Below are 24,576 nucleotides of genomic sequence, written 5' to 3'. Positions count from 1 at the left end.
GAACAGCAGCTGGGAAACTGAATCACAGGCAGCACCCAAGCACCTCCTGTGCACGCCCTTTTGCCTGGGCACCTTCTTGGGTAAGCCTTCCCAGACCACCCCACTGCCTGTGACTCCCCAGGTAGGGGTGCTAAGGCCAACAGGGAAACTAGCAAAGGTAGAGAAGGCTACTGCAGCTGCCCCTGCTCAGCCTACCAGACCAAACCCTGGCATGCACCTGGGCCTGGATGTCCCTTACTGCTCCTGCAGCTTGGACGTTGGACAGTGACAGTGGGCCCTCCAGCTCCAGGATGCTGGGGGGATGTGCTCAACAGACCAGTGGATATCAGGACAGAGGCCCCAACAAACAAAGCTGCAGTTGAGGTAGGGAGGGTCCCTAGTTCCTGGAGAGGGTAGGTAGACCCCTCCAACAGAGGTGACAGACCAAGGAAGTGTTACCATAGCAAACCCTCCAAGGACCACTCAGAACCCTGATGCCATGGAGCCATCAATACTGGCAGCTGGGCCTCAGAATAGAGGCTGGAAATAGCATCCTACTCTGCCCTCTAGCAGGCAAGAACTGCACCGTGGCAGTGAGCCAATAGAGATAGGAAGTTAGGATGGAGGAGGAATAACCTCCAGTCTGACCTCAGACCCTTGAGTCAGCCCCTCCCATCTCCTAGGAATAGCATGTTAGGACTCTGGGAGGGGCCCTGGCCTAGAAGGGGCTACCTGCATGGAATGACTGATAGCAGGAGGGGCACTGGTCTGGGTGGCCAGGGACTTCTACCCAGCCCTGCCATGGGCTGTCTCTGCTCCAGGCACCAGAACACATGCCAAGCAGGTACCTGGGACAGGAAGTGTCCAAGCCTAACCCTAAATCGAACCCCATCTTCACCAAGGGTTTTCTGTCCCTTTTCCCTCAGGCTGAGGCCTCTGGCTTTCCTTGCCCAATAGGACAGAGACCTCTGGTCAGGATGTGAGAAGTACAGGACAGATCTTCCACACCCAGGGGCCAACCTGCTCACAGAAGCAGAACATTTCGGCACATTCCAGTACCACCTCAGAATCCCAGGTCCTCCCCAAAGCTCAGCCTGGCTGAGGGGATGGATGATGATGTTTGGGGAGGAGTCTGCCATCAGGACCTCCAGCATCAGGTCTCCTCAGGAAAGCATGGACCTCAATGAAGAGGTCCCCAAGCCATGGCTGGGCCATAACTGGACCTCACACTAGTCTGAGGGAGGTCTGAGGCCTAGAGGGGAGGCACGGGAGTCAGGAGTGAAGTTTCCAGCCCACACTAAGATGAAGGATGTGATTCAAGAAAAGCCATCTTCAGAAAGTAGAGTCCAAAATGAAAAAGACACTGAAGTTTAATCAGGAAACCCAACCTCATGTCTCCCATGAAGGGTGCAACCCTGGACCAGTCTCCCAATGTGGTGGGGAGGGGACCATACAGTGGTCCAGCCACTCCTGCCCCCACTCCCCAATTTTGGTCCAAAGTGCTGCCCTCTGACTTCCTTCATACCCACTGGCTGTCTGGGACCAGAAGGAGTAGAGCCCTGAGAATTCAGGTCTTGGGTCAATGGCTTCCTCAACCATGTCCCACAATCCCTCCAACACGATGCCCACAAAGGTAGGTGATGCTGGGCAGGACATAGGCTGGTGGGACCTGGGGGCCCACCCTTGATGCTGGGCAGTGAGCAGAAACGCTGGGCTGTCTTCGGAAACAATGTTTTGACTCTGGAAGCCCCACCCAGTGGGTGGCCCCACACCAGCACCCTGGGGCCCCGAGATCAGACTGCATGGCCCTGGGGCCTCATCGGCTCTTCACTAGGACCCTGTAGAGTGAGAAACTGAGGATGGCAGCAACAGCGGTCCCGACAGCCCCTAGTGTCAACCGGAGCCAGAAGGAGGTGGTGTGCAGCTCCCCATGGACCAGGTGTCTGCTGGAGAAAGAAGTTGGCTGGAGACACCCTCAGGGTGTTACCCAGATTCTTGCTGCTGTACCTGCCCTCACCCTGTCTCCTGGAAAGTCAGAGCTCCACAGAGCTGCTCCCTGTGTCCCCTGTGTCTAGCAGTGAGACCAGGCCCCGGAGGGCCCTGCCAGGGCATCAACACCCGACTAAGGCCCACCCTGCAACCCTGACTCCAGTCCCCAACACCATAGCTATTCCACTCTTGGTGACAGGGACCACTGGTACCGTGGGATGGGGACAGGCCTCCCACCACAAGGACTATGGCACTGGTACTCACGGGAAGGTGGCCATGGTGGCAAGCTGGGTGAAGATGGCTGTGCTGGGCTCTGCTGGGCCAGTGCAGGAGAACAAAGTGGGGGCAGGTAGCCGATGCCTACGGCAAAATTCAGCCGGAGATAGGCCAGGTAGCGAGACACCTTCAGGCAGGTCGGCTTTGGAGGAGACAAAGAGGCAGGGGGTCTGCCTGTCCATGTAATGGCGCTGTGGAATGAGGGGCCAAGTGAGGGCATGGTCTGATGGTGGGTGAGGGTGCTGGGGGACCTCACCCATGGACGTGCTGCCCATAGAACCCTGGGGCAGGTAGGGGCTTGCCTTGTAGACGCTGGCGCAGAGCGCAAATGACTGGGGGTCACTACCATCGAACATCAAGCAGGCGACATCACAGGCAGCGTCACATGCGGAGGCCAGTAGGCTGTCTGCATTTACCTCACATAGCTGAACAGAGGGTGGCCGAAGGGAAGGGGGCTCAGTCCCTCAGGATGCATTGGGACTGTCCAATGTGCACCTGTGTCTACTGCAGGGACCCCCAACTCCCAGCACTCACTATCAGATACTTCTCTTGCCCGTTGACCTGCACCGTGTCAATGGCATAGATGGCAGGCTCCTCGCAGAGCTCCCTGGCATCCTGATGCTGAGGAGGGAGATACCCGAAGCCTGGTGACCTTGATGTTCCTCAGAGGCCCTATGCCCTGGAAGCCCCAGGCAGGAGCTAGGTCCCCTTGCCCAGCACATAAGGCTCACCCTCAGGCCACGGCCGAGGAAGGCCTGCAGGAAGGCAGACTTGCCCACTCCTCGGGCCCCCACCACATTACACAGGAGAACATTCCTTTGCGTCTGTCCCTTCTCCTGGTCCAACTTCTTCTCACGAGTGACTGCGGGTGGATGGCAAGGACAACCAAGAATGAGGGGCTGCCAGGGAGGGACTGGGCCAGGCCAGCTGAAGGGTATGGGCCCACCTGTGATGGCGTGGGCCTGGGAATCCTGCTTGCAGAGGGTGGGGTAGCCCAGGTAGCCAAGGTGTTCGAGACAGTGCTGGACATCCAGGTAGGTCACCAGGCTGGGGCAGAAGTGAATGAGGAGCAGCATCATGGAGGGGAAGCAGTGTGTGGCAGGTGGGGGCAGGTGGGGGCTGTGCTTACGTCCACTGGCAGAGGTACCCATGCAGAGACAGCCGGCCTGCTTCGGTACGGACTGTGCACAGGAACTGGGGACTCCAGGGGGCAGCTGGGAACACACTGAAGAGGCTCTGAAGCTCTGCCGGTGAGAGGGCGCCATCATGGTCCTGTGGGCAGAAGGGCTATGACGACACTGGCTGGGAGGCCGAAATAGGCAGTTCAGTAGAGTCACTGCATCCTCACCTGGTCATGCTTCTCAAACACCCTCTGCACAAACTGGTAGCCAAAGTGGTTGAGCTCTGTGCTGCAGCCAGGGGGCACGTGGAGCCTGTGGGGTCATGAGGCCATCAGGTTCCCACCATGCTTGGCACACCTCCCATCTGTGTGGTGGGACCTCCCGTGCACTGGACTGAACCTGGGAGGTTCCTGCATGTGCCTCCTTTGGCCAAGCACCACAGCAAAGAAGCAGGAAGAAATGTAGGGGGGGTGGGCGGCACACCTGCTCTGCATGGATCCCAGTCTGCCTGTCCACAGCAGGGCACCTCCAACATAGGCTATCTTGGCCATGCTCTGCCTGAGCGAGGGCTCCAACTCCACCCCGGCCCCATGTGACACTGAGACCCACCCACCACTCACGGAGGGAAGAGATAGTCAGAGGATAGCTCCAGTGTATCCCCATAGCCAAAGCGCCGCAGGATGGTCCATGTGGTCTCGTGGCGGCCACGCTGGATAAAGAGCGTGTTCAGGAAGAGGAAGCCTGCTCAGAAAGGGGCAGAGGATGTGGTACTGGGTACTGCCCAGCCCCCACCCCACCCTGGGAAAGAGGCATGGTGCCAGGTCTCACCATCCAGGGTCAGCCGGTTGTCCCGCACACCCCCTGCCACATTCTTTCGCACCACCATCTTCACATCCTCTAGGGCCTGCGGGGCCAAAGGGTGCCCAAAACAGGACTTCTGCCTCCAAGAGAAAGTTGCTGTTAGTCAACTAGCCGCCCCAGTGACTACTCCACCTGATCGTTAATGGTGTCTGAGGCATGGAGCCTGGCTGTGGCCTGAGTGGGTGGGTGCCACCAGGAGGGGGACAGGGCGACCACCTGGAAAGCATTGAGTTCTTCGTCACTGAGCGCCTGGTCCAGATCCTGGTCTGAGAGCCTGAAGATTCGCGTGAGGGCCTGGGTGCATGCGGGCCTCAGCTGCAAGGACAGCTTGCTCAGCACGATGCCTCCCAATGCTCCCACCTGCTGGCCACCCCCTGTGCCCACTGCCCACCTGCTTGGTCTCAGGGTCATAGAGTGGGGCCGTGGGGTGCAGCACAGCCTTCTGTGCATAGTAGAACAGCTCTGAGATGTTCCTCAGGTTCTTGGCCGAGCACTGGGAGCCACCGGGACAGACTCAGAGAGGTGCCTGATGCCGGGAGACTCAAAGGGGCCCGGACAAAGATGCAGGAACAAGTGGTCGGCAGCCCCCGCCCAAAGGAAGTGGGGCCCCACCTGCCCTCAACAAGACAGCTTGCTTGAGATCCCAGGCCACCAGAACATGAGCGCTTGCTGCAGGTCCTGGCCCCTGCCCCTCCTCTTCTCCACCCCAGTAACCCCTACCCTGCCCTGCCCACCAGCTCACTTCCACACAGGTCTCAATCTCAGGAAACTGGCTCATGATGGGCAGCACAGCCTCCATGGAGCTCCCCGGCCGCAAGTCTGACTTGTTGCCCACCAGGATGATAGGGATCCTGGGGAGAGGTCCACAGTCACCAGGGATGAGAGAGCTGGCAGAGACCACCCTCCCTCGAGCCCTGCCCATTACCTGGGCCCCGTCTTGGTCTCTCCATTCACCAGCGGGATCCATTTGGTTCGGATCTAAAAGGCAAGACCCGGTATGACGCGAGGGTGCCACATAGCCCAAGGCTTTCATGTGGAACTTGAGCCTAGTTTGAGGGAGATGAGGGAGAGTTGAGGCCCACTGAGGGCCAAAGTCACAGCCATTGGGAACAAAGCCAGTGGGACGTAGCAAGTGGCAGGTGCAACCTCATCAGATTCTAGCAGTTCTCAAACACTACCAAGGGGCCTAAGTCAGCAGCCCAGGGCAGCCTCTTTTACAAGCCTAAGCAGTTCAGACTTGTGGCTCTCCATGCTCTCTGTGCGGGAGATGACAAGGTCACAAGGGGCTCCCCTGGAGAAGCTGTGGGGTCCTGGCCACAGGCCCCTAGCACCCAGGGTGGCTCCAGGAGGCTCCCCAAAGTACTCATGAGAGATAGGGCCAGCCACAGATGTGAGTCACCCCAGAGCTGCTTCAGCTGAGCATCCACCTGGGGTCCACGCAGAAGACAGGGTGATGATCAAGCTGCGTGCCAGTGACAGGGACCCAGGATGAATAGGGAGCTCTCTCACCTTCTCGATGGTGTCTTCCTCGGACACGTCATATACCACACATACCACGTTTGCCTATGGGGGAGGGCAGGTGGCACAGCATTACCAGAAGCTTCATGTCCACACCGCCCCAGCACTCAAAGACAAGCTCAGAGACCCAGGAAGCCATCCTTCCCTGGTGCTAACTAGCCAGTACTCTTTGGCCATGTCATTGAGACTGGTGACATGGCCAAGGACCTGCTCAAACCTCAGACAAGCCCCTCCCTGCTCACTTCCAGGCCCCAGCACTGCAGCTCCGGTCAGTCCCCTGGAGAACTCAGGAAAGACCCCCCAAAACCTGGCACCCCAGCCTTCATCTTGGACCTTCACTCCTGTATTACTAGGGCTGAGACAATGACGAGGACAACAGCACAAGAGATGATGAAGGCAAGGAGACTGTCCGTGCGTAGCTGTGGCCTGTACTCTTGCCCAGTGGTGCCCCAGGACAGTAGAGAACACAGCGGGACAGGACAAAGCTGCAGGGGTAGTTCTCCCCCAAGAGCTTGGCCCATGCACACATCTTCCAAATAACAGGTGAACAGAGGGCTGTTCAGCCTACAGCCCTGATCACAGCACCTACCTAAGCCCAAAGGCCCAGGGTAGTGGACTGCACTACAGGGTGGTGGTGCAGTAGGTGGCCAGGGCACAGAACTACTTAAGGGATCACTTTGAAGGATACTGAGTTCTGTTTCCCAGTAGCCACTGGAAGAACAAATGCTGGGTATGGAGAGCCATGGGGCTGGCCAGCTATATGGGTAGGAGAGAGGGATGGTCCCTCTTTTCCCCAGTTCCCAGCAGGGTGTGTCACAGGAATCCCATAACTCAGTGCTGAGAGGTCACAGCAGAATTAGCAAAACTGCAGACTCCCTGAGCACCTTAATCCAATCCCTGAGAGAGACACTCATTAGGCCTTGGGAGCAGCCTGCCCCCAGGGCCTGGGCACTGATCCCCCATGCCTGACTTCCACTTCCTGAGCTCTCAGGATGCACACTGTACCTTGTGAATCTCGTCCTGGAGCTCTTCAACCGTCTGCTCAGCTTCTGGATGGAAGAGATCGCACTGCAGTCCTGCCCAAAATGTGACTCCTGGGCAGAATCCTGGGGTGGGACGGGGTGGGGAGGCTCCGCTCTACCTGAGGAATCCACAATGTGGGTGGGCACCTTCTCTGGGGTGACGTCTGCGGGAATGGTGATCTCTTCTGCACGAGGCGGGACCTGAAGCAGACCGGTCTTGAGAGTGGCCTAGGAATGGAGGGAGGTCCACCCTGGGGCCTCAGTCCCCTCCTCTGCGTGACCACGGGAGGGGCGCTCAGCACCGCTGCTCTCACCTCCTCCGGGAATTCCTCGCCCACCAGCGACAGGATCAGCGACGTCTTCCCCACCTGGGCTGCGCAGGGCGGCGCGGTCAGCGCAGCGGCCAAGGTCGCGGCGCTCCCGCTCCGGAGAGGTCGGGCTCCTACCCCTCGGCCTCGATTCCCACCCCAGGCCCGGGAGCCTACCCTCGCCCAGCAGTAGGATGCGCACGTCCCGCTTCATGGTGGCCGTCTGGAGCTACAAACTGACGCCGGCACACAACCGGCCCCAACCCCGGCCCGCACCTGGGCTACTGACCGCGCTCTCCCGGAGTCCACACTTCCGCCCCGCGGGTGCAGCTACGCTAACGAGCCGGGCAGAGAAGAGCGGCCGGGCTGCTCGGCGGTGCCACCGCGTGGGCTCGCCGGGCACTGCAGGAGCTGCGCCAGCCAGAGGGGCGGGGTTTCTATCCCAGGTACGGCTCTGCACCAGTTGCTCCAGGCTCAGACATGGCCGCCCCACTCCGGGCAGGTCAACTCTTGAAGGTGGACAGGGAACAGGAGGTCTGGGGTTTGGCCAGAGACTAAGCTCAAGCCAGGCGAGAGAGCCAGGCGGAAGGGAGTAGAAGCCTGGAGTGACCAGCAGACAATACCACAATACAATGCCCAAGTTTATTTCAACTATACAGGCAGAAATATAAAAAGTACTCAGGCAAAGAGCTAACAAGCCCTTTACATTTGTTTAGGGTCTAGATGATTTACATACATAGTCCTGGGCCTGTCTGGTGTGGAGGGGCTGGGCCTGCCTAGCCATCCTGGCCCAGCACGAAGTCCTCTACTAACCCAGCTTCTTGACAGAGCCTTTGCTCAGGCCAGGTACCCAGTGTGACCCGCAGGGAACACTTGACCCCGGCGTCTCCACTGTGGCTCAGTAGCCTGTGACCTCCCACACCAAGATCTCATTGTGGGCCGCTGTGAAGAGCAGATGGGCAGATGGGGTGAATCTGCAAAGCTGTACCCAGTCGTCGTGGCCAGCAAAGTCCTGTGTGGCCTCCGTCACGCAGTCCACCAACCTCAGCACACGCTCTGTAGGCAGATGGCAGAGGGTGGGCCCTGTGCTTATGTCTGCAGCTCCAGGGCCCAGGGGTGCCCCTACCCATCCTAGCTGTCTCCAGGTGGTGCCAGTGCTGCTTAGGGAATCTGTGCTGAATGGCCTGTATTCTCCATGCCCAGGGCTGTGTGTCACTGGGACTGGGGCAGCAGAGCCAAGTGAGACCCTTAAGTGTTGAAGCATCTCACAACATGGGGCTGCCAGGCCCCAAGCTGGACAGCTGAGTCCATTTAGGCCCCAGTGCTGGGTGCTGCACTCGCCACCCTACATTCCTTATTTCCTGACCCTGTGAAACCCCTGGGGCAGGTATCCTCACTCCATTTTAGAGACAAGAAAACCCAGAGTGCAGAGGTGAGAGGCATGTCTCAGTGTGGGGCACAGGTAAGTCTACTTGGCTCCACTCAAGACAAGCCAGAGTCTACATCCACCAGAACTCACCAGTGAAGCCAATGGCTATGAGGTGGGCTCCAGGGGACAGGCTCAGGGATATGGCGAAGAAAGGCAGAGGGATCTTCTCCACTACCTGTAGGCAGCAAATGTGAGGCACTGGGTAGTGGCTCCCATGGCCCCAGGACCCGCCCCTCCCAGCACCACAGGGGCGTGTACATGCCTGCTTCTGGCAGAGGCTGTAGAAGATCACCTCCGGATGTGGGCCGAGGCCTGTACACACCAGCAATGCCCTATCCCAGGGGCAGAAGGCAGCAAGAGAGGGCGGCGGGCAGCCTGGATCCTGAGGAGGAGTACAGCACGCTGTCGCAAGGTGGGCAGGTACTACTATCCCTGCCCAAGATGCCACCGGGACCCTCACCTCCAGGAGGGTGGGCGCTGGGAAGCTCAGCCAGTCCACGAGCTCACAGTGGCCCCGCAGCCAGTCGGAGGCCCAGATGCTGACCCGCTGGTCTCTGCTGGCGGCCAACCACAAGTCTGTGCCCTCCACCCCGAACTCTCTATACTGCAGGGGTAAGAGAAAGTAGGTACCTCCCAAACCACTTTGCCCAATCCCCTTCCCTGCCAGCACCACCTAGATGAGGCCTTGCCGGTTCATGAGCCCACTTCACCTCCTTGTTCGTGCTCTGGATGGTGGAGATCGGGGCACCCCGGTGGTCACTCAGTACACGGAAGGTCATCCCTGTGCGGGGGCAGCTCACAGCTATAAGCCCATCCTTGTCTCCAGAGAGGATAGTCTGACCTGGGCCAGGAAGGGCTCACTCTGTTACCCTGTGAGCCCCCAGCCCAAAGATGTGACCTGGGCCAGGCTGGGGCCCTCCTGTCACCCTGGTAAGCGCCCAGACCCTCACCATCAGCAGAGAAGAAAATGGCCGTCAGTGCAGCAGGATGGGGGTGCATCTTGAGCTCCATTGCGGTTTGGGAGATGTTGAAGACACGCAGTGTGCCATCGCTATAACCTGCTGCCACGTGTTGCTGCTCTGGGTGTCCACAAGAAGTAGGGCTCCAAGCCAGGCAGAGGCAACTCTGGGGAACCCCAGTGGGGAAAGATCAGCACTCCCCTAGGGAGCAGGACAAGGGCCCAGCCCCAAGGCCACAGACACTGAGACTGGAGGCAGGATGCAGCTGCCAAAGCCCTTGAGTGGACAGTCAGGGGCCCAAGATAAGGGCTCCACATACTCACAACATGTACCCCTAGCCCCTGGTGCCCCAAGTACCTGGTTCAGCACTTGGAACTGGATCACCAGCTCCATGCTGGCCAAGGACCACACCCTCACACTTCCGTCATCTCCGCACGTGGCACAGTGGGACTCTCTGGGACTGAAGACCACCTCGTTCACCTGTGGGTAGCCAGCCAGCCCTACCTGAGTCTATGTAGCTTTGGACAGAGAGGGGACGCAGCAGGGCCACGTCGTTCTTAGGACAGTATGTGTCTCCTTCTCAAGCCTACCTGGCCACAGTCATCTTCACATGGAGAAGAAACTGTCCTGACCTCCCTCCCAAGTGCCCCACACGAGACCTGAGTGGAATCTGAACCACAAGGAGCCCACAGGCCATTGAACCTGACTGTCCTCTTGCTAAGACACCAGAGAAGTGTTCCGGAAGAACCTTAAATGAAACATGTCCTTAGAGGGCTGCAGACTAAAGGTAAAGGAAGCACAAAACACACTCTGGGCCATTCCAAGGGCCTCACAACTGGTGGTGGTGGTGATACGGCTTTTCCTGAGATTATCATGTGTGCACTGAGGGAGAAAGCAGGCATGAGAATCAAGATTTTGGTGTGGAAAATAAAGGATACAGACACCATACACCAATGAGGTGAAATACAATGGCCTGGTCCTGCATTGTATGAGTTCATTGTATACTTTATCTTAAGTAATAATAATTTAGCTCTGTCCAGCTGAGAAGTGATGGACTCCTCTGGGAAGAAACAGCCAAGTCTGGTCCTGGTGGGAAATGCAAAGGGAGAGCCTGGACTTTGTCATTCCACATGAGCGGGAAATCACCAGTGACTATAAGTTCAAGGACTCAGGACTCAAACGCCCTGCCCTGGTGGACAGATCAAAATCATGTGTTCTGACTATATAATGGAACAGTATTTGTAATAAAAAGGAGTGAAGCACTGATACCAGCTGATAGGACACAGATAAACCTTGAGAACATGATGCTCAGTGAGAGAAGCCAGGCAAAATCCAGAGGCAAATCCAGAGTTGTTAGTGGTTGTCAGGGAATGGGTAAGGGGCAGGGGGGGGTGGGGGGGTGAGTACTTAACAGGTATGGGGTTTCCTTTTGGGATGATGAAAATGCTCTAAAACTGACTGTGGCGATGGTTGCACAATTCTATGAATATACTGAAAAGCACTGACTTTAAATGGCTGAGGTGTATGTTGCGTAAATCACCCCAACATAAAGCTGTTACCAGAAAACAGGTAAACTGTTTAATCATCACTCTTCTCAAATATTATTTGTTTGATGGCTACGGTTGTCTTCAAACAAATATATATGTAAGTTAAAAAACACAAAAAAGGACTCAGTAGCCAACTCAAAGACTTTGCCACTGGCTGAAGCCAGGGCTCTGTGAGCAGTGACCTCAGGGAGGCCCGGCCCACATGTCGACCCACTAGCTCTAGACTTGAAAAGTAAATGCATTGGCCACCGGCAGAACCAACGAACACTCAGAAACCTGGTCCATAAGGGAGAACCAGCTACCCTGCTGTTGCTGCCCTGGCTCTGCCTGAGGAAACCCAACACTCATGAGGCCAGTTTTCTCTCCTGGAGGAACATTAGACTATTGCTATCTGCAACTCTACTGAGGTGAAAGGTCACTCTGGACAAGAGCAGCACTGAAAGGTAAGCAGCCCCATGTGCTTCCTCACTGGAGACACAGCTCACTCACCCAGGAAGAGCTATGGGATGGATACATCCAGACCTCTCGGACCTGGGGAACATGGGTGCAGAAAGGCAGGTCCAACCCTGTTCTGTGGGAGGCTCTGGGATGGATGACCGGGTTTCTTCACCAAGTAAGTTAAAGAAAAAAAAAGCAGCAGAGGAAAGAGGAAGGACCAAGAAGAGGCAAGGTCTGTGGTGCTGACACAATTAGACATTACGTGGACTATGTCCACGTGGAATGAGCATGAACCTAGGTGTACGTAGTCCTTACCTTGAGAATCTGAAACGTTTACATGTAAATCAATCTAACAGCTGGGCTTGTACTGGGAACAATGAGGAGGGGGGATGGACAGAGGGGAGCGAACGTGGGGCTCACGGCCCTGCTTCTGTCCAGGACAGAAACCCCCTCAGACGTCTTCAACAGCAAGCCGGTGGCCTGGCAGCCTCACCTTGCTCCTGTGGCCACTGATGAGGCGGGTGCTGGTGCCTTCAGCCCAGCTGACATACCAGAGCGTACCCGCCGTGGTACCTACTACGCCCATGTCCATGCTGTCGTGGAAGACGGCGCTCACGATGGCCCCATCCAGGGTCAGCTCGCGCTCCATGAACACAGAGCTAGAACTGGAGGGGAGTAGTGAGTCGCAAGGGTGGCAACAACAACAGTCCTGGGAGCCTCATGCTTCTAGGATATATCCCTATCCTTAGGCTCTAGCCTCACCCAAGCGCGTCCCCATGGAAGGCAAGCCCTGCTGGCGATGGAGCGCTAGCCTATAGCACTGATCAAGGACACTGGCTTCTTGACTCAGAGGCTCACCTGGCACCCGAGCCCTTGCGCCTCAGCTCTGGCACAGCTCCCACGGCCCACAGGCGCAGGCGCCTGGTGTTGCTGCCACTGACAAGCCGTGAGCCCGAGCACAGCAGCACTCCTAGGAGACAGAAGATAGCATGAGCTGCTTCTCCTGATACCTAGGACTCAAGAAAGAGTCTTACCGTCCCACTACCAGAGCTCCCAGGGAGAGGCCAAGCCCCTAGATGAAGGGGTCTATAGGGGCTCCTCAGGCACTCACCGATCTCACCGTTGTCTGCCCCCCAGGCCAGGAAGCAACGTCGGGCACGGGTGTCCCAGACACAGATCTGGCCAGCATTGGAGCCGCAGTACAGCAGGGGCTCGGCTCCATAGCACAATGAGGTCAACTCACCTGCTCCCACTGCTTCAGGGATGGGCTCTTGGTGCACCTGGAGGGACACAAAGGCAGAGTGGGTCAGTGATGTCCCAGGGCCCAGCCAGACCCCACCCTCCAAAACCACCTTTGAATCCCAGTACCTTGAGGTTGATGTCAGACTCGCAATGCTGCATGAGCCACAAGGTGAGGGCACCCTGGCCCACACAGGCAAGCTCACTAGTGTCCCAAGGGTTGAAGGCCACGCCATGCATTGGCTCTAGGAGGTGGGTGGAGGACACAAGCTCGTAGGTGGCTGTGCTCCACAAGGCCAGGGTGCAGTCCCCATAGTCCCCTGGGGAAATGCATGGTGGTCATGTCAGCTGCCCAGGGAACCCAGGACAGGCAGGAGAGTCCAGAGGCCACTGCCCTCTACCCGCTACCCCCGCACAGCTGACCCAGTGTGACAAGGAGCCTGTCATCCAGTGAGAAAGCTAGGGCTTGCACGGCAGTGCAGTGATGAGAAAGCAGCTGCTGGCAGGAACCTCCAGGCACATCCCAGACTCGGATCTGGCAGCAGGAAGCGGAGCCACCTCGGCCTGAGGCAGAAGCCAGGACCTGGTGGGCATGCAGAGAGGTCAGTGGGGCAGGGGCAGTCCAGGGCCCACCCTGTGACGTGCACTATAGCCCCGGGTAAGGATGGACACCTGGGCATCGTGGCTGAGGGCCAGAGTGGAGATCTCCTCGGGGTGGCCAAACCAGTGCTGCTGGGCGCCAGAGTGCAGGTCTTCCACCACCACCAGGCAGCCGCATGTATAAGCGAAGAAGCCTACAGGCAGGGAGGGTGTCCCAGAGCTGCTCAGCTGTAGCCCTGTCATCCTTCCCATCAGTTTCAACAGCCAAGGGGAACATGCTGAGCCTCCCAGGAAACTACTCAGAAGAGGCACATGGGCTAGAGCACCAGGAGGTGTGACAAGAGAAATACCTTCTCTCAGTCTCAACTACTCTCCACGCCGGTGCTCACCTCCCCTCCTGGAGCCTGGCCTGGGGTGGTGCCCTATAGCTTCTGGGCCAGGAGCCAGAGTGGACTATGACCCCTACCTGTGTCTGGCCTCCAGATCATGTTGGCCCGCCCATTCCCGTTATAGCCCACAATGGTCTTCAGATGCAGCAGCTCATCCCCAGCAGCGGGGAAGGAGACATTCTGTGAGGAAGTGGCACAAGGATGCTGGTGTGCAGCACAGCACCTGGCTACCCCGCCCCCCCGACCTCAGACTGTGCCCCGTCAGGCTGGGGCCTGGGACAGAGCTGTTCCTGAAATGGGACAAATGACAGGAGTGTGGGCCCCAAAGCCTTCACATGGGAGACCGACCAGGGATGGGAGCTAAATGCAGATAGGGAGGTAGGAGTGGGAGATGTGGGAAGTCCCTGTGGGGAGGCCAGGCAGGAGTGGCAAGACCCAGGGGACTCTCAGCAACAGGGCAAGCGAGGAGGTAGAATGGGGGCAGGAGGGAGCCAGAACCATAGGGTGGGGATGGTAAACTCAACAGAATACTGTCCAGATCCAGTCTGTCAGTGTGACAGTGAGAACATGGGGTGAAAGATGGAGGAGTACCCATGGGGTGACTGCTGCCAACACCTGGACCGCTGACAGCTTTAGAAGCAGCCCCAAGGAGACCCCAGGGAATCTTGTGTACTGGGGTGTCCACCTGTGGCAGGGGCTGTGAGGACCCAACCCTCAGCCAACCTTGGCCATCTGGGAGGCCTTATAGCGTGCCATGAAGTGCTTGTAGGAGTCTGGGCGAACAGCAGGCCGAGCACTGGCTCTTCTGGTGCTTTGGGCACCTGGCAGGGAGAAGAAAGAGGCCACAGGATGTCAAACCACACACAACAACGATTCAGACCTCTCCCTACATACAAGTCATCTGATCCTGGCTGGACAAAAAAAGTACCTGACCCAACACACACGTTCAGGGTCAGAAGATGAAGATAAGCCATATCCCACCGCTTGTCTGGCCTGGCAGGGACCTCAGGCTCATCCATTTGCCCTGTAGGTGACCAGGCCTCGTCTCACTGGGCAAATTCCAATGTGTTAGCCAGCCAGGGCTGCCTTAGGCCACCTGGGGCCTATGGGCACCTGAATCTGGCTAGGCCAAGTCATGAGTGTCCTCACCCTACCCTGCTTACTGGGCCAGCCACAGGTGTGGGTCAGCATGCCAAAGCTACAAAGGCCGCGTGCAACCCCGCAGGCCCCGTCTCCGGCCCCATAGGCCTCCTTCTGCACCAGCACGGGTGGGCCTGAGGTCGGGTGGAGCCCCTCAGCGCCATGGCTCTCCTCAGAGGGTCCTTCATCATCTAACACAGAAAATGTGCCTGGGGATGGGAGAGAGAGACAGTGAGAGGAAGGCAGAGGCCCCTGAATCTCCACCCTTCCCCATAGGCTTGGAGCAGCACCCAGGCATGCCAGATGGGAGCAGTACACACATGTCCATTCAGGTACTCCTGGGACCCCTGCCCTTACCATCACTGCCCTCAGAGGGACCAGCACAAATGCCCAGCCAGGGTGGGGGTGTCTGAGATGGCACGGGCACCTGCTGCCGGGGAAGCCCATTGGCCCCAGACACTGGGTCCTCCAGCTGTCTTGCATTCAAGCCTGAGAACAGAAAAAGCTGGACTATGTTCAGGGCCTGAGGAGGACAAAGTGCATAGGGAAAGGTGTGCCTAGTCCCCATCCTCCACTCTGCACTGGGACCCCAGGACAGAAAGTGGCACCATGCCACCCCTAGTGGCTATAGGGCCACCACTAGATGTCACCATAGACTTCCATCATGGTAGGACCACTCACCAGCATCACAGGTCAGGGGGGTTCCGAGCAAGCCTCGGATACTGCAGAGGCAACAAGAGAGGGTGTTGGCAGGGGAGGGTGCAACAAAAGGCCCAGCAGATTCTGGCCAAGGGGAGGCACTTGCCTTCCTGAGGATGACCTCTCAGGGAGGGCCAGGATGTCCCAGAGGAAGATGGCATCACCCACGCTAAGGAGCTGCTGCTGGTCGGGAGTGAAGGCCACAGCCTGCACGGGCTCTGAGTGGCCAATGTATACCTGGGGGCAGCACATATCACATACAGAGACCCCTAAGTCCTGGCTGAACTGTTCTTCCACACCTGGGCCTGGCCAAACTGGTGACTGGGCAAGACACCCTCATGTGGTATCACACTTGGTGTGTTGTCCTCCACCCTCCTTCCCACCTGCCCACCTGAGCCCGACTCTGGCACACACCTGGCAGTCAGGGCTAGTCTTCATTGAGTAGTCCCACACCTTGATGGCCCGGTCAGCAGCTGTCAGCAGGAAGCGAGCATCGCCACTGAGAGCCAGAGAAGGGCAGGCCATGGGGCAGACGCCAGACAACTGCAAGAGAGTGTTCTCACGGGAGAAGATCGAAACACATGGGTCCCCTAGACTGAGGAAACCTCCCTTCTTAAAAAATACACCTCTCAGGAGTGGCAGGCAGCTCAGAACCTCTCTTCCTCAAGACACTGGAGACACCAAGGTCAGAGTCCAGAGTGCGGGAGAGGCCAAGCCGCTGGTCAAGGCCCTGGGCTCACCTCCCGGACCACGCGGCCCGAAGTGGAGTCCAGCACCACAACCTTGTTGGACAATGTGGACACCAGCAGGTGGCTAGTGGGTGCAGGGCCGAAGCAGAGGGCGACAGCTGAGTCCAGGCGGCTGCTGCCCACATCCAGGGTACTGACGTCAACCTGCAGCAACTGGGGGATGGCAACGAGTAGCCACCAGCCATGACCTCTGGGCAGAGCTTGAGCCCCCAGAGCCAGGGCACAGGAGGCAGGCAGCCCCCCTACACATATGACCCTCCCTACCCGGCCCATACTGGGCAACTGTGTCCTCTGTGCCTGAGAGTAGCAGAACCTGGGTCTTCTCTGCAGTGAGCATGGCCTTCCACCCGCCCCCTTGATGCTCTTGCTTTCCACGCCAGGCCAAGAAGAGCCCATTCCTCTCCTCCATCCCGTCTTGGTAGAATCCAGAGGAGTCATTTGACAGTAAGTCGGGGTACCCATGGGGTCTGCCAGGCAGGCTGGTACAGCCCCACCCACACTGGACACACAGAGGATTCTGGCTGACTCACATTATCCAGTGAAGATGCATCCATAATGGTCACTGTGTGCTTAGAGGGACCAACGAAGGCCAGCAGGTGACTGTCCCCACTAACTGTCAGGGCGTTGGGACTCAAGCAGGTATCCTGGCACACCACATTAGCTGCCAACATCATGGGGGCAGGTAGTCAGCTAGGTGTGGAGGGGTACCCAGAGCAGACACAAACCTGCCCACAACTGCAGGAACCAGCCCAGGGGCCTGGGCATCAGAGCACCAAGACACCCCAGGCCCCAGGGACTAGCAGGATAACTGGGCCAGGAGGGACCCCCAAGTGACCAGCTGGCTGGCCCAAGTAATGGCCATAGGAGGGGCCAACCCTCTGCTGGTCTGGTGCTCAGGTTGTTCTCCTGGAATGAGGCAAGCACAGACCCCCTTCGACCTTCAGTTTTGAGTAGATGGTGTATCCTAAAGCCACACTTCCCTGGGGGTCTAGATAGAGGCCACAGAAGGCAATTTACTAGTCAGTGACACTAGGCAAGTCCCACCCCACAGGAACCTGAAGATGGAAAGATTGGAAGGTTGGGTTGGGGCTGGGCATGGGGGCCTGACCTGCCACATGCAGGACTCGAGAACAGGTGGTGACACAGTGGTACTGGCTCAGGGTGCCCTGAGAGCAGGTGCTGAACAGAAGGCTGCCATCAGGGCTGGCAACCAGGCTGGTGATGGCTCCTCGGTGACACCTGTACCACACAGGGATGCCTGCTACCTTGTCCCTGAGCTGCACCATCCCAGACCTCCCATAGCTGGGCCTGGCTGAGTCCCCAAGGAGCAGCAGAGGACAAAAGTTTCTTGTGGACAGCCCTACCCTACCCAGGTACCCATACATCCCAGGAGACCCACAAGCTTCCACCATGGGCATCTATGGGGCCAGGAACCAGGAGGGTACCCACCTGTGCTCCACCAGGACCTCAGCAGCCTCCAGGCTGAAAGAGCGGACAGCCCCACTGCTGAAGCCGCAGAAGAAGGTTGGCTGCGTGGGGTGGAAGGCGACCGCACACGGGGCCTCCTCAGGTGATGTGAAGTCATAGAGCTGGAAGATGGAGACAGGCAGGGTGGGGGCTGTCAGATGACCAGAAGAACCTCAGAGATAGTCTCTCCTTAGGTGTCCTGAACCCATGGACCCCAAACAGAGACTAAAGGACCAAGGGCACCGCAGGCCCTCTCCATCCATCCCCCACCTGCCTGGGCCCTGCCCCCAGGCCACAATGTAGCCTGTGGCCCTCTAGTCCCTTCCTCCAGGCCACCACCTACCTGCTGCAGGGTTGCCAGGTCCCAGATGCGGACAGTGTGGTCCTGGGACACAGTGGCCAGCTGCCCCCGGCTGCACTCAATGGCAAGGGCCAGCACCAGGGCAGTGTGGGAGCGCATCAGCACACTGTACTCCTGGGACGGTATGTCCAGGAAGCCCAGGTAGCCCAAAGAGGTGGTAGATAGCACATGCAGGCCGTCAGGGCTGAGGCAGACTGAGCTGATGGGGCCTTCGTGCTCTGCAGGGTAGGCAGGTGACCCCCCCCCAGGCCTGAATCAGATTGGTCCAGGCGCCAGGGCAAGCTGGCTACATCCAGCCTATACCTCCCTCCCAGCCCCCACAGGACATAAACCTATTCCTTTCTTTGCTGCCCAGAGCCCCATCTTCCCATGGACAGGGACAGGCAGCTCCTCCATGACCGCCCACTCTTGGGCTCAGCAATGATGGCGCCCAGGCTCCAGACGCAGCCTCTCAGAGCCCCATGACTGCCAATTAGCCCAAGGACGGCCCAAGGTCATGGCCCTCCCTCGGTGACCACGGTGGTGAGGCGCTATCTTGGCCCCACCTGCCTCCAAGAGCACAGAGGAGAAGTCCAGGGGCCAGAGGCGCAGGTAGCCATCCTCGGAGCCCACAGCACATGCAGCCTGGGAGATGCTGAGGCTGCTGATGGCGATGCCAGGGCCTGGAGGAAAGGAAGCATCAGCGAAAGCATCAGGGCTGGTGCCCCAACATAGCAAGGGCCACATACCTGAACTGAAGGTCTGCTTCTGTGGGAGGGGGCTGCCGGGGGTCTGCACGGGCAGCAGACGGCGAGTGTGCCGCACAGCCATGCGCTGGTGGTCGATCTCCAGGATGTAGCCACTGCGGCTGCACACATAGCTGCCCAGGAAGGTGACAAGTGAGGGCCAAAGGGGCAGGCAGAGAGACCCGCCTGGTTAAGGTAAATGAGCTGTACTCACAGTGTGCGGCTGTCCTGGGCCTGCCCAAAGGCCAAATCAGTGAACTCTAGTGCATGGTGCTCCCCCAGGTCCACGGGGCAGGAGCGAAGACCCCCACCTCGAAGCCGCCACAGCCGGACACTGCCCCGCCCACAAGACACCATCCTACAAGGAGTACGAGGGTGAGCGCCACCAAATCCCCATAGAAAGACTGATGCTCCTGTGGACAGGGCCCTGAGCCAGGGAGGAGGAACAAGCTCAGTGGCTCCATCCCCATCTGGGCTGCCAGGGTCCCATTCCAGGACCAAAGGTGGGCAGGAGGCCTGGTCACCTGGTTTCATCAAAAGAGGCAACCTCGAAAGCCTGGATGTCAATGTCGGTGTGCACCTTCGTGAGAATGACAGTCTCGCCACCTTGTCTCACCTGGTCCATGTCCCACACCACCACCATCTGCAATGAGCCAATGCTGAGCCCCAGCTGCACCTGCCTGCCCTGCCAGACCTCCACTAGGTTCTTCTTTCCTACAGGCGCCTACTTGAGCTCTCTGCTGGTGAGGGTGTGGGTAGGACAGCGCCTACGGCCCAGAGGAAACTATACATGCCCACCCTGGCTTCTGTAGACACATGAGGTTGACTCGTCTGCAGAGACAAACAGAAAACACTGACCCACAAGTAGGGAGAAGGCTCCAAGGTAAAACACCAAACACTTCAGACATAAAAGTGGGCTACTCTATAACTCTAGGACATACCATCAAAAATAGTGAGATGAGTTACATAAATGTTGATTTCATCCACAAGGGGTGTAAAACACAAAACGCTCTGCAGCACGTGGGACGGGGGGCCTTGCAGCAGGACCTCTGCAGGGTCAGGGGGAGGCCAGGAGGGGAGGCCTTCAGGGGAAGATTGCTTCCTATACAATTCAGACTTTGCCCCAACTCCCCGGGCTGCCCCTTTACCGTCCTCCCGTGGTGGTCTTTGCCAACGCCACAAAGCAGTGCCCCACTGCTGGAGAAGCTGCAGACGTGGAGAAAGTGGTCAGTGTCGCTGTGACTGGCTCCCACTCACCTCAGAGGCCCCTCACCTACCTGAGGGAGCAGACGGTGTGGACAGGGCTCCGGAACAGAGAAAGGCAGCCTCCAGTCTGGAAATCCCATAGGCGTAGCATGCTGGGGGTCTGTGCCTGGGCTGAGGCCAGAAGAGAGTTGCTTCCATCCAGTGCCAGGGCAGAGACCTGGGGAGGAGGCAGGTTAAGAAAAGTTGTGTAGTCTATAGGCACGAGCCACACCTGGGCTGGGTGGTACTCACCTTGTCTGTGTGGCCGAGGAAGAAGCGCTGCTTGAAGGAGTCAATGTGCAGGACCACGATGACTGCATGGCAGGGGTACACGACAGCAGACCCATCCTTGGTCCACAGGGCCTATGCATGGGGGCCGGGGACTAGAGTCATGGGCTGGCCTTGACCCGCTACTGTGAAAAACTCTTCCCCATGTAAAGTGCACAGAAGTCAATGGGATACACACATCAAAAGAACAGAGAAAACTTGCAAACACGTGAACACTTGCGTATGCACAAGCACATGCAGAGCCATCTCTAAGCCTTGTCTTTGATACAAGAAACTTTGGGGTTCAGACAATAAAAGACCAAAGAGCCCACAAAGACTTAGAGCCTACGTCCAGGAGGGCCTAACAACCCAGGGCCTCCTCTCTCACTGCCCCCTACACTCTACGGGGACCCATAAGTAGTACACACACCAGCTCTGCATGGCTGCATCAGAGCTTTTAAGGGTGAGAGTTTGTGGGTCTCTGGAAGCTCAAACGCTCGGACCAGCACTGACCCAGCCAGCGTGCAAGAGAACAAAAGGAAACCTGAGAGGGCGGGTCACTGATGAAGCACTGAGCCACACTGGAGATGTGGGTGGGGACCAGATGTTCATGCAGCAATCTCAGGGGATATAGGGCCTTGCCAATGTCCACCCATGTATGTGACACTCATTCAACCCAATGAGAGCATGGGACCCCTCACCCATTTGGTGCTGTGGCCCCCAAAGCCGATGACCCCTTTAAGCCTCAAGACAGGATCTGGCAGGAAGCTCTGAAACAGGTAAACTCACAGTGAGACTCCAGAGGCAAGACCCCATCCCACCAGGGCTTCCCTACTGGGCTGGTTCCTGCCTCCTGAGAAGTCAGCTGGTCCTGAGTGGCTTCTGTTGCCTGCTGTGTCAAGAAGCCAGGATTCTAGCCACAGTGTCAGATCCTCCAAGCACCCCAGGTGCTGCCACTACCTTTGGTCTGAGGCTCCCACAGACCACCTCGGGGCTGGGAGTTGGTGCCTGGGCACCAGTCCCTCCTTATTCTGTTGTTTTTCCCCACCCCTTATTCTTTGTTCAAAGGGATTCTTGCCCAAAGCCGCCTCCTGACCACTCTACTTTCTGCCACTGGGCTAAATGAGAAGGGCCCTCAAGGGCCTATATGCCCCACACTCAGCTTGTGGGGGGCATGGGCCCAACAGTCCCGGCCCCACCCACCACTATGAGAGGATCCACTCCTGCTTTCCTTGGGACAGGCACTTACCTCATTCACGGCCACATCTTCCAGATCTGTGGCCACTACAGCCAACTTACGGACAGACACCTGAAGGCCGTTGCCAGTAGCATGCTTATCAGTAGCATCCGCGCATGCTGAGGGCTCTTGCCTATGGCCATTGGGGCCACTCACGCCAGAGACCTCTGAATGCTCACAGGACAGGCTTTCCTCTGGAAGGGGCCCAGGTGCCGAAGGGGCCCGGTAGGACTGTAGGGGGACAGTGTCCATCAGACCCCGGGGCTACCATCAGACCCTGGGGCTACCCAAGCTCCATCTGTGAGAGCATAGGCACTCACAGCTGTGGGACCAAGCATCTGGACCTCAGGGGACACTCTGTCTTGTCTGGGCTTGCTGAAGGTCACCAAGTGAGGGAGAAGCTGTGGTACACGCCTCGGGAAGACTGCAATGAAGCAAAGGGCCGCAGAACCCATTGAGCAAAGTGCAGAGGCCTGAAGAGGAGGTGGCCGAAGGCACAGGGCAGGGCAGCAGTGAGAAGCCACCCTGATAGCTACAGCCCACTACTGTACCTGGGCCCCAGCACCCCTCCCAGCTGGAGAGCTTGGGGCCACCAGGCACCCTAAACACAGCCTCCCAAACAGCTCTGGAACATCAGGGTGACCTCCAGGCTAGCCCCAGCCCTGCAGGCACTGTACCACCCCAGAAAGAACCAGGCCCCTCTCCCATCAAGACTGTGCACCCCACAAGCCCACCTGCCTTAGGAGGAAAACAGCTCTTCTGAATCGGCTCAGAGGATGCTGCTGAACTGTTGCTTGGAAACCTCGGTGGGGTAGAGGGAGAGTCAGTGTTAGGGCAACCCTGCCCTCCTCTACCAGCCTCCCTGAGACAAATGGAGCTGCTCACCGGATATGGACATAGTGGTCATGCCAGCTCTCCCCCTTTGGCACTGGGAATGCCATTTCTCTTGGCACGGGAGTGACAGGCAGCCTTGCTTGCCGGGCCTCAGTAACAGTGACAGCTAAAAAGAGCAGAGTTGCCCCCAAGTCTAGAAAAGCCCTCACAGCTCCCTCTCCCAGCCCAGGTGAGATTCGGCACCAGGTGCCTTCAGGGTATTGCCACCTGCCCAACCACCACCTCCCGCCACGAGTATTTCAGGAGCTAGAGGCTCAAAGACGGCACGGCCTGGGCATCTTCATCAAGTGCCAGGGCCCCTCCTGGGCAGAGAACTTGGAGGAAGGAATGGAGTTGGAGTAGCCCACCTGTAGGCTAAGCACAGGGCGTGGGGTAAAGCCCTCACCTGGGTCGAAGCACAGATTGCTGGTGTAGAGGCTCCGAACTAGCAGACTAGAACACAGCCGGACTCTCTTGAGATGGCTGTAGCGAAGATTCAAGTAGACCAGGAGGATGTCGAGCAGGTCCAGCTGCAGGAAGGTCCAGTGGGCACCAGGGGGAGCCACACCTGCCAGGTCTGCAGGAGGCAAGCCAAGGTCAGCAACCACCCTCTTACTAGCCAGCCTTCTGTTCTTGGCCTGCCCCCATTTCCATGGCCAAAACGATGCACCCCCAACCTGGGATGGTCACCCACAGGCCACGAAGGAGCCTGACTGTGCCTACCCCACCTCCCTCTCTGCCTTCAGACTGCCTCCCCTGGACAGTCCATGTCCCATTCTTGCCCCATCTCTGTGTCACCTTTCCTGGACATCCCAGCCTCACAGATGAAGGGGAATTGAAGCCATGTAGCTGTGGACTTGAACTCCTTGAAAAGGTTAGAAAGGGACACGCGGATGACCTGGCCATCCTGCAGGGACAAAGAATGGCCATGAGAAGACAAGAGGGGGCAGCAGGGGTGCAGAACCCCCACGCACAGTCCCCACTCCTGAATTCTGTACCTTGGTGGACAAGTCCAGGTGGATGATGAAATGCTTGGGGGACAGGGGTCGGAAAAGCACGTACAGGTATCGTCCAGTCAGCCCCAGGGACTGGGTGCTAGTTTTGGGGAGCTGGATGTAATTGCTGGCAGAGACAGAACCCCGTATACGATACACTGTGCACTTTAGGGTCTTGTCCTGGAGAAAAAGACGGGAGTCAGTGTATCTCACAGACCTTGGAGCACCAGGAGGGTTGCAGCACACGAGACCCTCGGGAGGTGGGGCAAAGTATCCCAGGCAGAGAAGAGGGCCCCCCCTTCCTGTGGTCAGGTCTCCTGGCCCACATACCATCACAGTCGCCACATCGCCCTCCTTAGTGGACCGCTTCCATTCGTCCACCTTGAAGTGTCTGAAGACGTTGAGAAATGGGTGTTCCCACACTGGGGGAATATGGAGGCGTGAGGACCTGCCCCCAGGTGCCAGACCCAGGGTGGGGCTTCGCACCCCCTAAGGAGGGGCCGGGGACTGGGTCTGCGCGCCCTCCAGTGGTTACAGCAATCACAGCATGCGGACTAGGCTCGGAGCAAGTCTTGGCATCAAACTGCCCATGGGCCTACGACGCGGGACTGTTAGAGCCAGGCCGTAGGCTCAGTGTGCTCCAGACGCCGGACCCCGCGCTCGTGCCCGACCCTGCCAGCCGCGTGCCCCTCAGACTCCCAGCCCCGGACCCGGGTCCCGGTCCGCCAGCTAGAGGCTTACCTCGCGCCATGGCGCCGCTACTCGCACTTCCCGCCTCCGCCGCCGCGCGCCTCACGCAGGGCACGCAGCGCGCGCCTAGCAACGGCCGCCTGGCAACGGCGCCACTTCCGTCTTTACGGCGGCTGGGCCACGTGATCTCGGGGCGGGGCGGCAACTCGCACCTCACCCTGAGGTTCTCCCACTAGCTGTCTACAGCCCCTTAGGAGGCCCCTAAGACCCTGTCCGGCCTGCTCAGGCCACTCGTCCGCAGTCGCGCCCTGGGTCAGGAGACTTCGTTCCCAGGCCTCTCTGTGGCCACTCCCAAGCAGGGAACGTGTAAGGGCCTGTAGCATGACCAGCTAGATCGTGGAGTTCCTAACTTTTTCTGGGGCTCATCTGTATATCAGAAATGAGATGCACGCA

General features: G+C 58.2%; 2 protein-coding genes across 17 annotated transcripts; both read right to left on the bottom strand.

The window, feature by feature from the left end:
* Positions 1-1,319: 1,319 nt before the first annotated feature.
* Positions 1,320-7,425, bottom strand: RHOT2 (ras homolog family member T2). Of its 13 annotated transcripts, none has more exons than XM_023521315.1 (19): positions 7,252-7,424; positions 7,081-7,139; positions 6,886-6,994; positions 6,750-6,790; positions 5,736-5,789; positions 5,152-5,204; positions 4,969-5,077; positions 4,618-4,719; positions 4,443-4,541; positions 4,194-4,302; positions 3,986-4,106; positions 3,593-3,677; positions 3,374-3,516; positions 3,191-3,291; positions 2,976-3,106; positions 2,779-2,865; positions 2,547-2,669; positions 2,233-2,435; positions 1,320-1,925 (listed from the first exon to the last, which is right to left on the bottom strand). In XM_023521315.1, the coding sequence occupies exons 1-19, from the start codon at positions 7,286-7,288 to the stop codon at positions 1,796-1,798; spliced, it is 1,896 nt and encodes a 631-aa protein (XP_023377083.1). In that variant the 5' UTR covers positions 7,289-7,424; the 3' UTR covers positions 1,320-1,795. The 13 variants fall into 13 exon arrangements, with proteins under 13 accessions (XP_023377083.1, XP_023377084.1, XP_023377082.1 ...); XM_023521316.1 differs by having other exon boundaries at positions 6,886-6,967; XM_023521314.1 differs by having other exon boundaries at positions 6,750-6,793; positions 7,252-7,423.
* A 272-nt stretch (positions 7,426-7,697) lies between these two features.
* On the bottom strand, positions 7,698-24,251 carry WDR90 (WD repeat domain 90). 4 transcript variants are annotated; one of them, XM_011376776.2, is made up of 41 exons: positions 24,175-24,251; positions 23,764-23,855; positions 23,437-23,613; positions 23,237-23,345; positions 22,845-23,015; positions 22,451-22,565; positions 22,300-22,367; positions 21,886-21,989; positions 21,578-21,796; positions 21,030-21,098; positions 20,314-20,424; positions 20,094-20,239; positions 19,965-20,022; positions 19,341-19,459; positions 19,031-19,174; positions 18,637-18,950; positions 18,074-18,309; positions 17,713-17,852; positions 17,372-17,502; positions 16,794-16,924; positions 16,255-16,416; positions 15,929-16,057; positions 15,621-15,751; positions 15,497-15,537; positions 15,173-15,304; positions 14,830-15,024; positions 14,399-14,496; positions 13,753-13,855; positions 13,359-13,480; positions 13,110-13,269; positions 12,816-13,006; positions 12,559-12,727; positions 12,306-12,417; positions 11,941-12,112; positions 9,820-9,942; positions 9,454-9,628; positions 9,214-9,344; positions 8,964-9,107; positions 8,766-8,885; positions 8,594-8,678; positions 7,698-8,130 (listed from the first exon to the last, which is right to left on the bottom strand). In XM_011376776.2, the coding sequence occupies exons 1-41, from the start codon at positions 24,182-24,184 to the stop codon at positions 7,973-7,975; spliced, it is 5,517 nt and encodes a 1,838-aa protein (XP_011375078.1). In that variant the 5' UTR covers positions 24,185-24,251; the 3' UTR covers positions 7,698-7,972. The 4 variants fall into 4 exon arrangements, with proteins under 4 accessions (XP_011375078.1, XP_023377079.1, XP_023377080.1 ...); XM_023521311.1 differs by lacking the exon at positions 17,372-17,502 and having other exon boundaries at positions 17,713-17,881; XM_023521312.1 differs by lacking the exons at positions 23,764-23,855; positions 24,175-24,251 and having other exon boundaries at positions 23,242-23,345.
* Between the last annotated feature and the right edge of the window lie 325 nt (positions 24,252-24,576).

Source organism: Pteropus vampyrus, unplaced genomic scaffold (assembly GCF_000151845.1).
Source record: "Pteropus vampyrus isolate Shadow unplaced genomic scaffold, Pvam_2.0 Scaffold303, whole genome shotgun sequence".
Lineage (NCBI taxonomy): Eukaryota > Metazoa > Chordata > Mammalia > Chiroptera > Pteropodidae > Pteropus > Pteropus vampyrus.
Note: the sequence above shows the minus strand (reverse complement) of the source record. Positions and strands in the feature narration are given on the sequence as shown.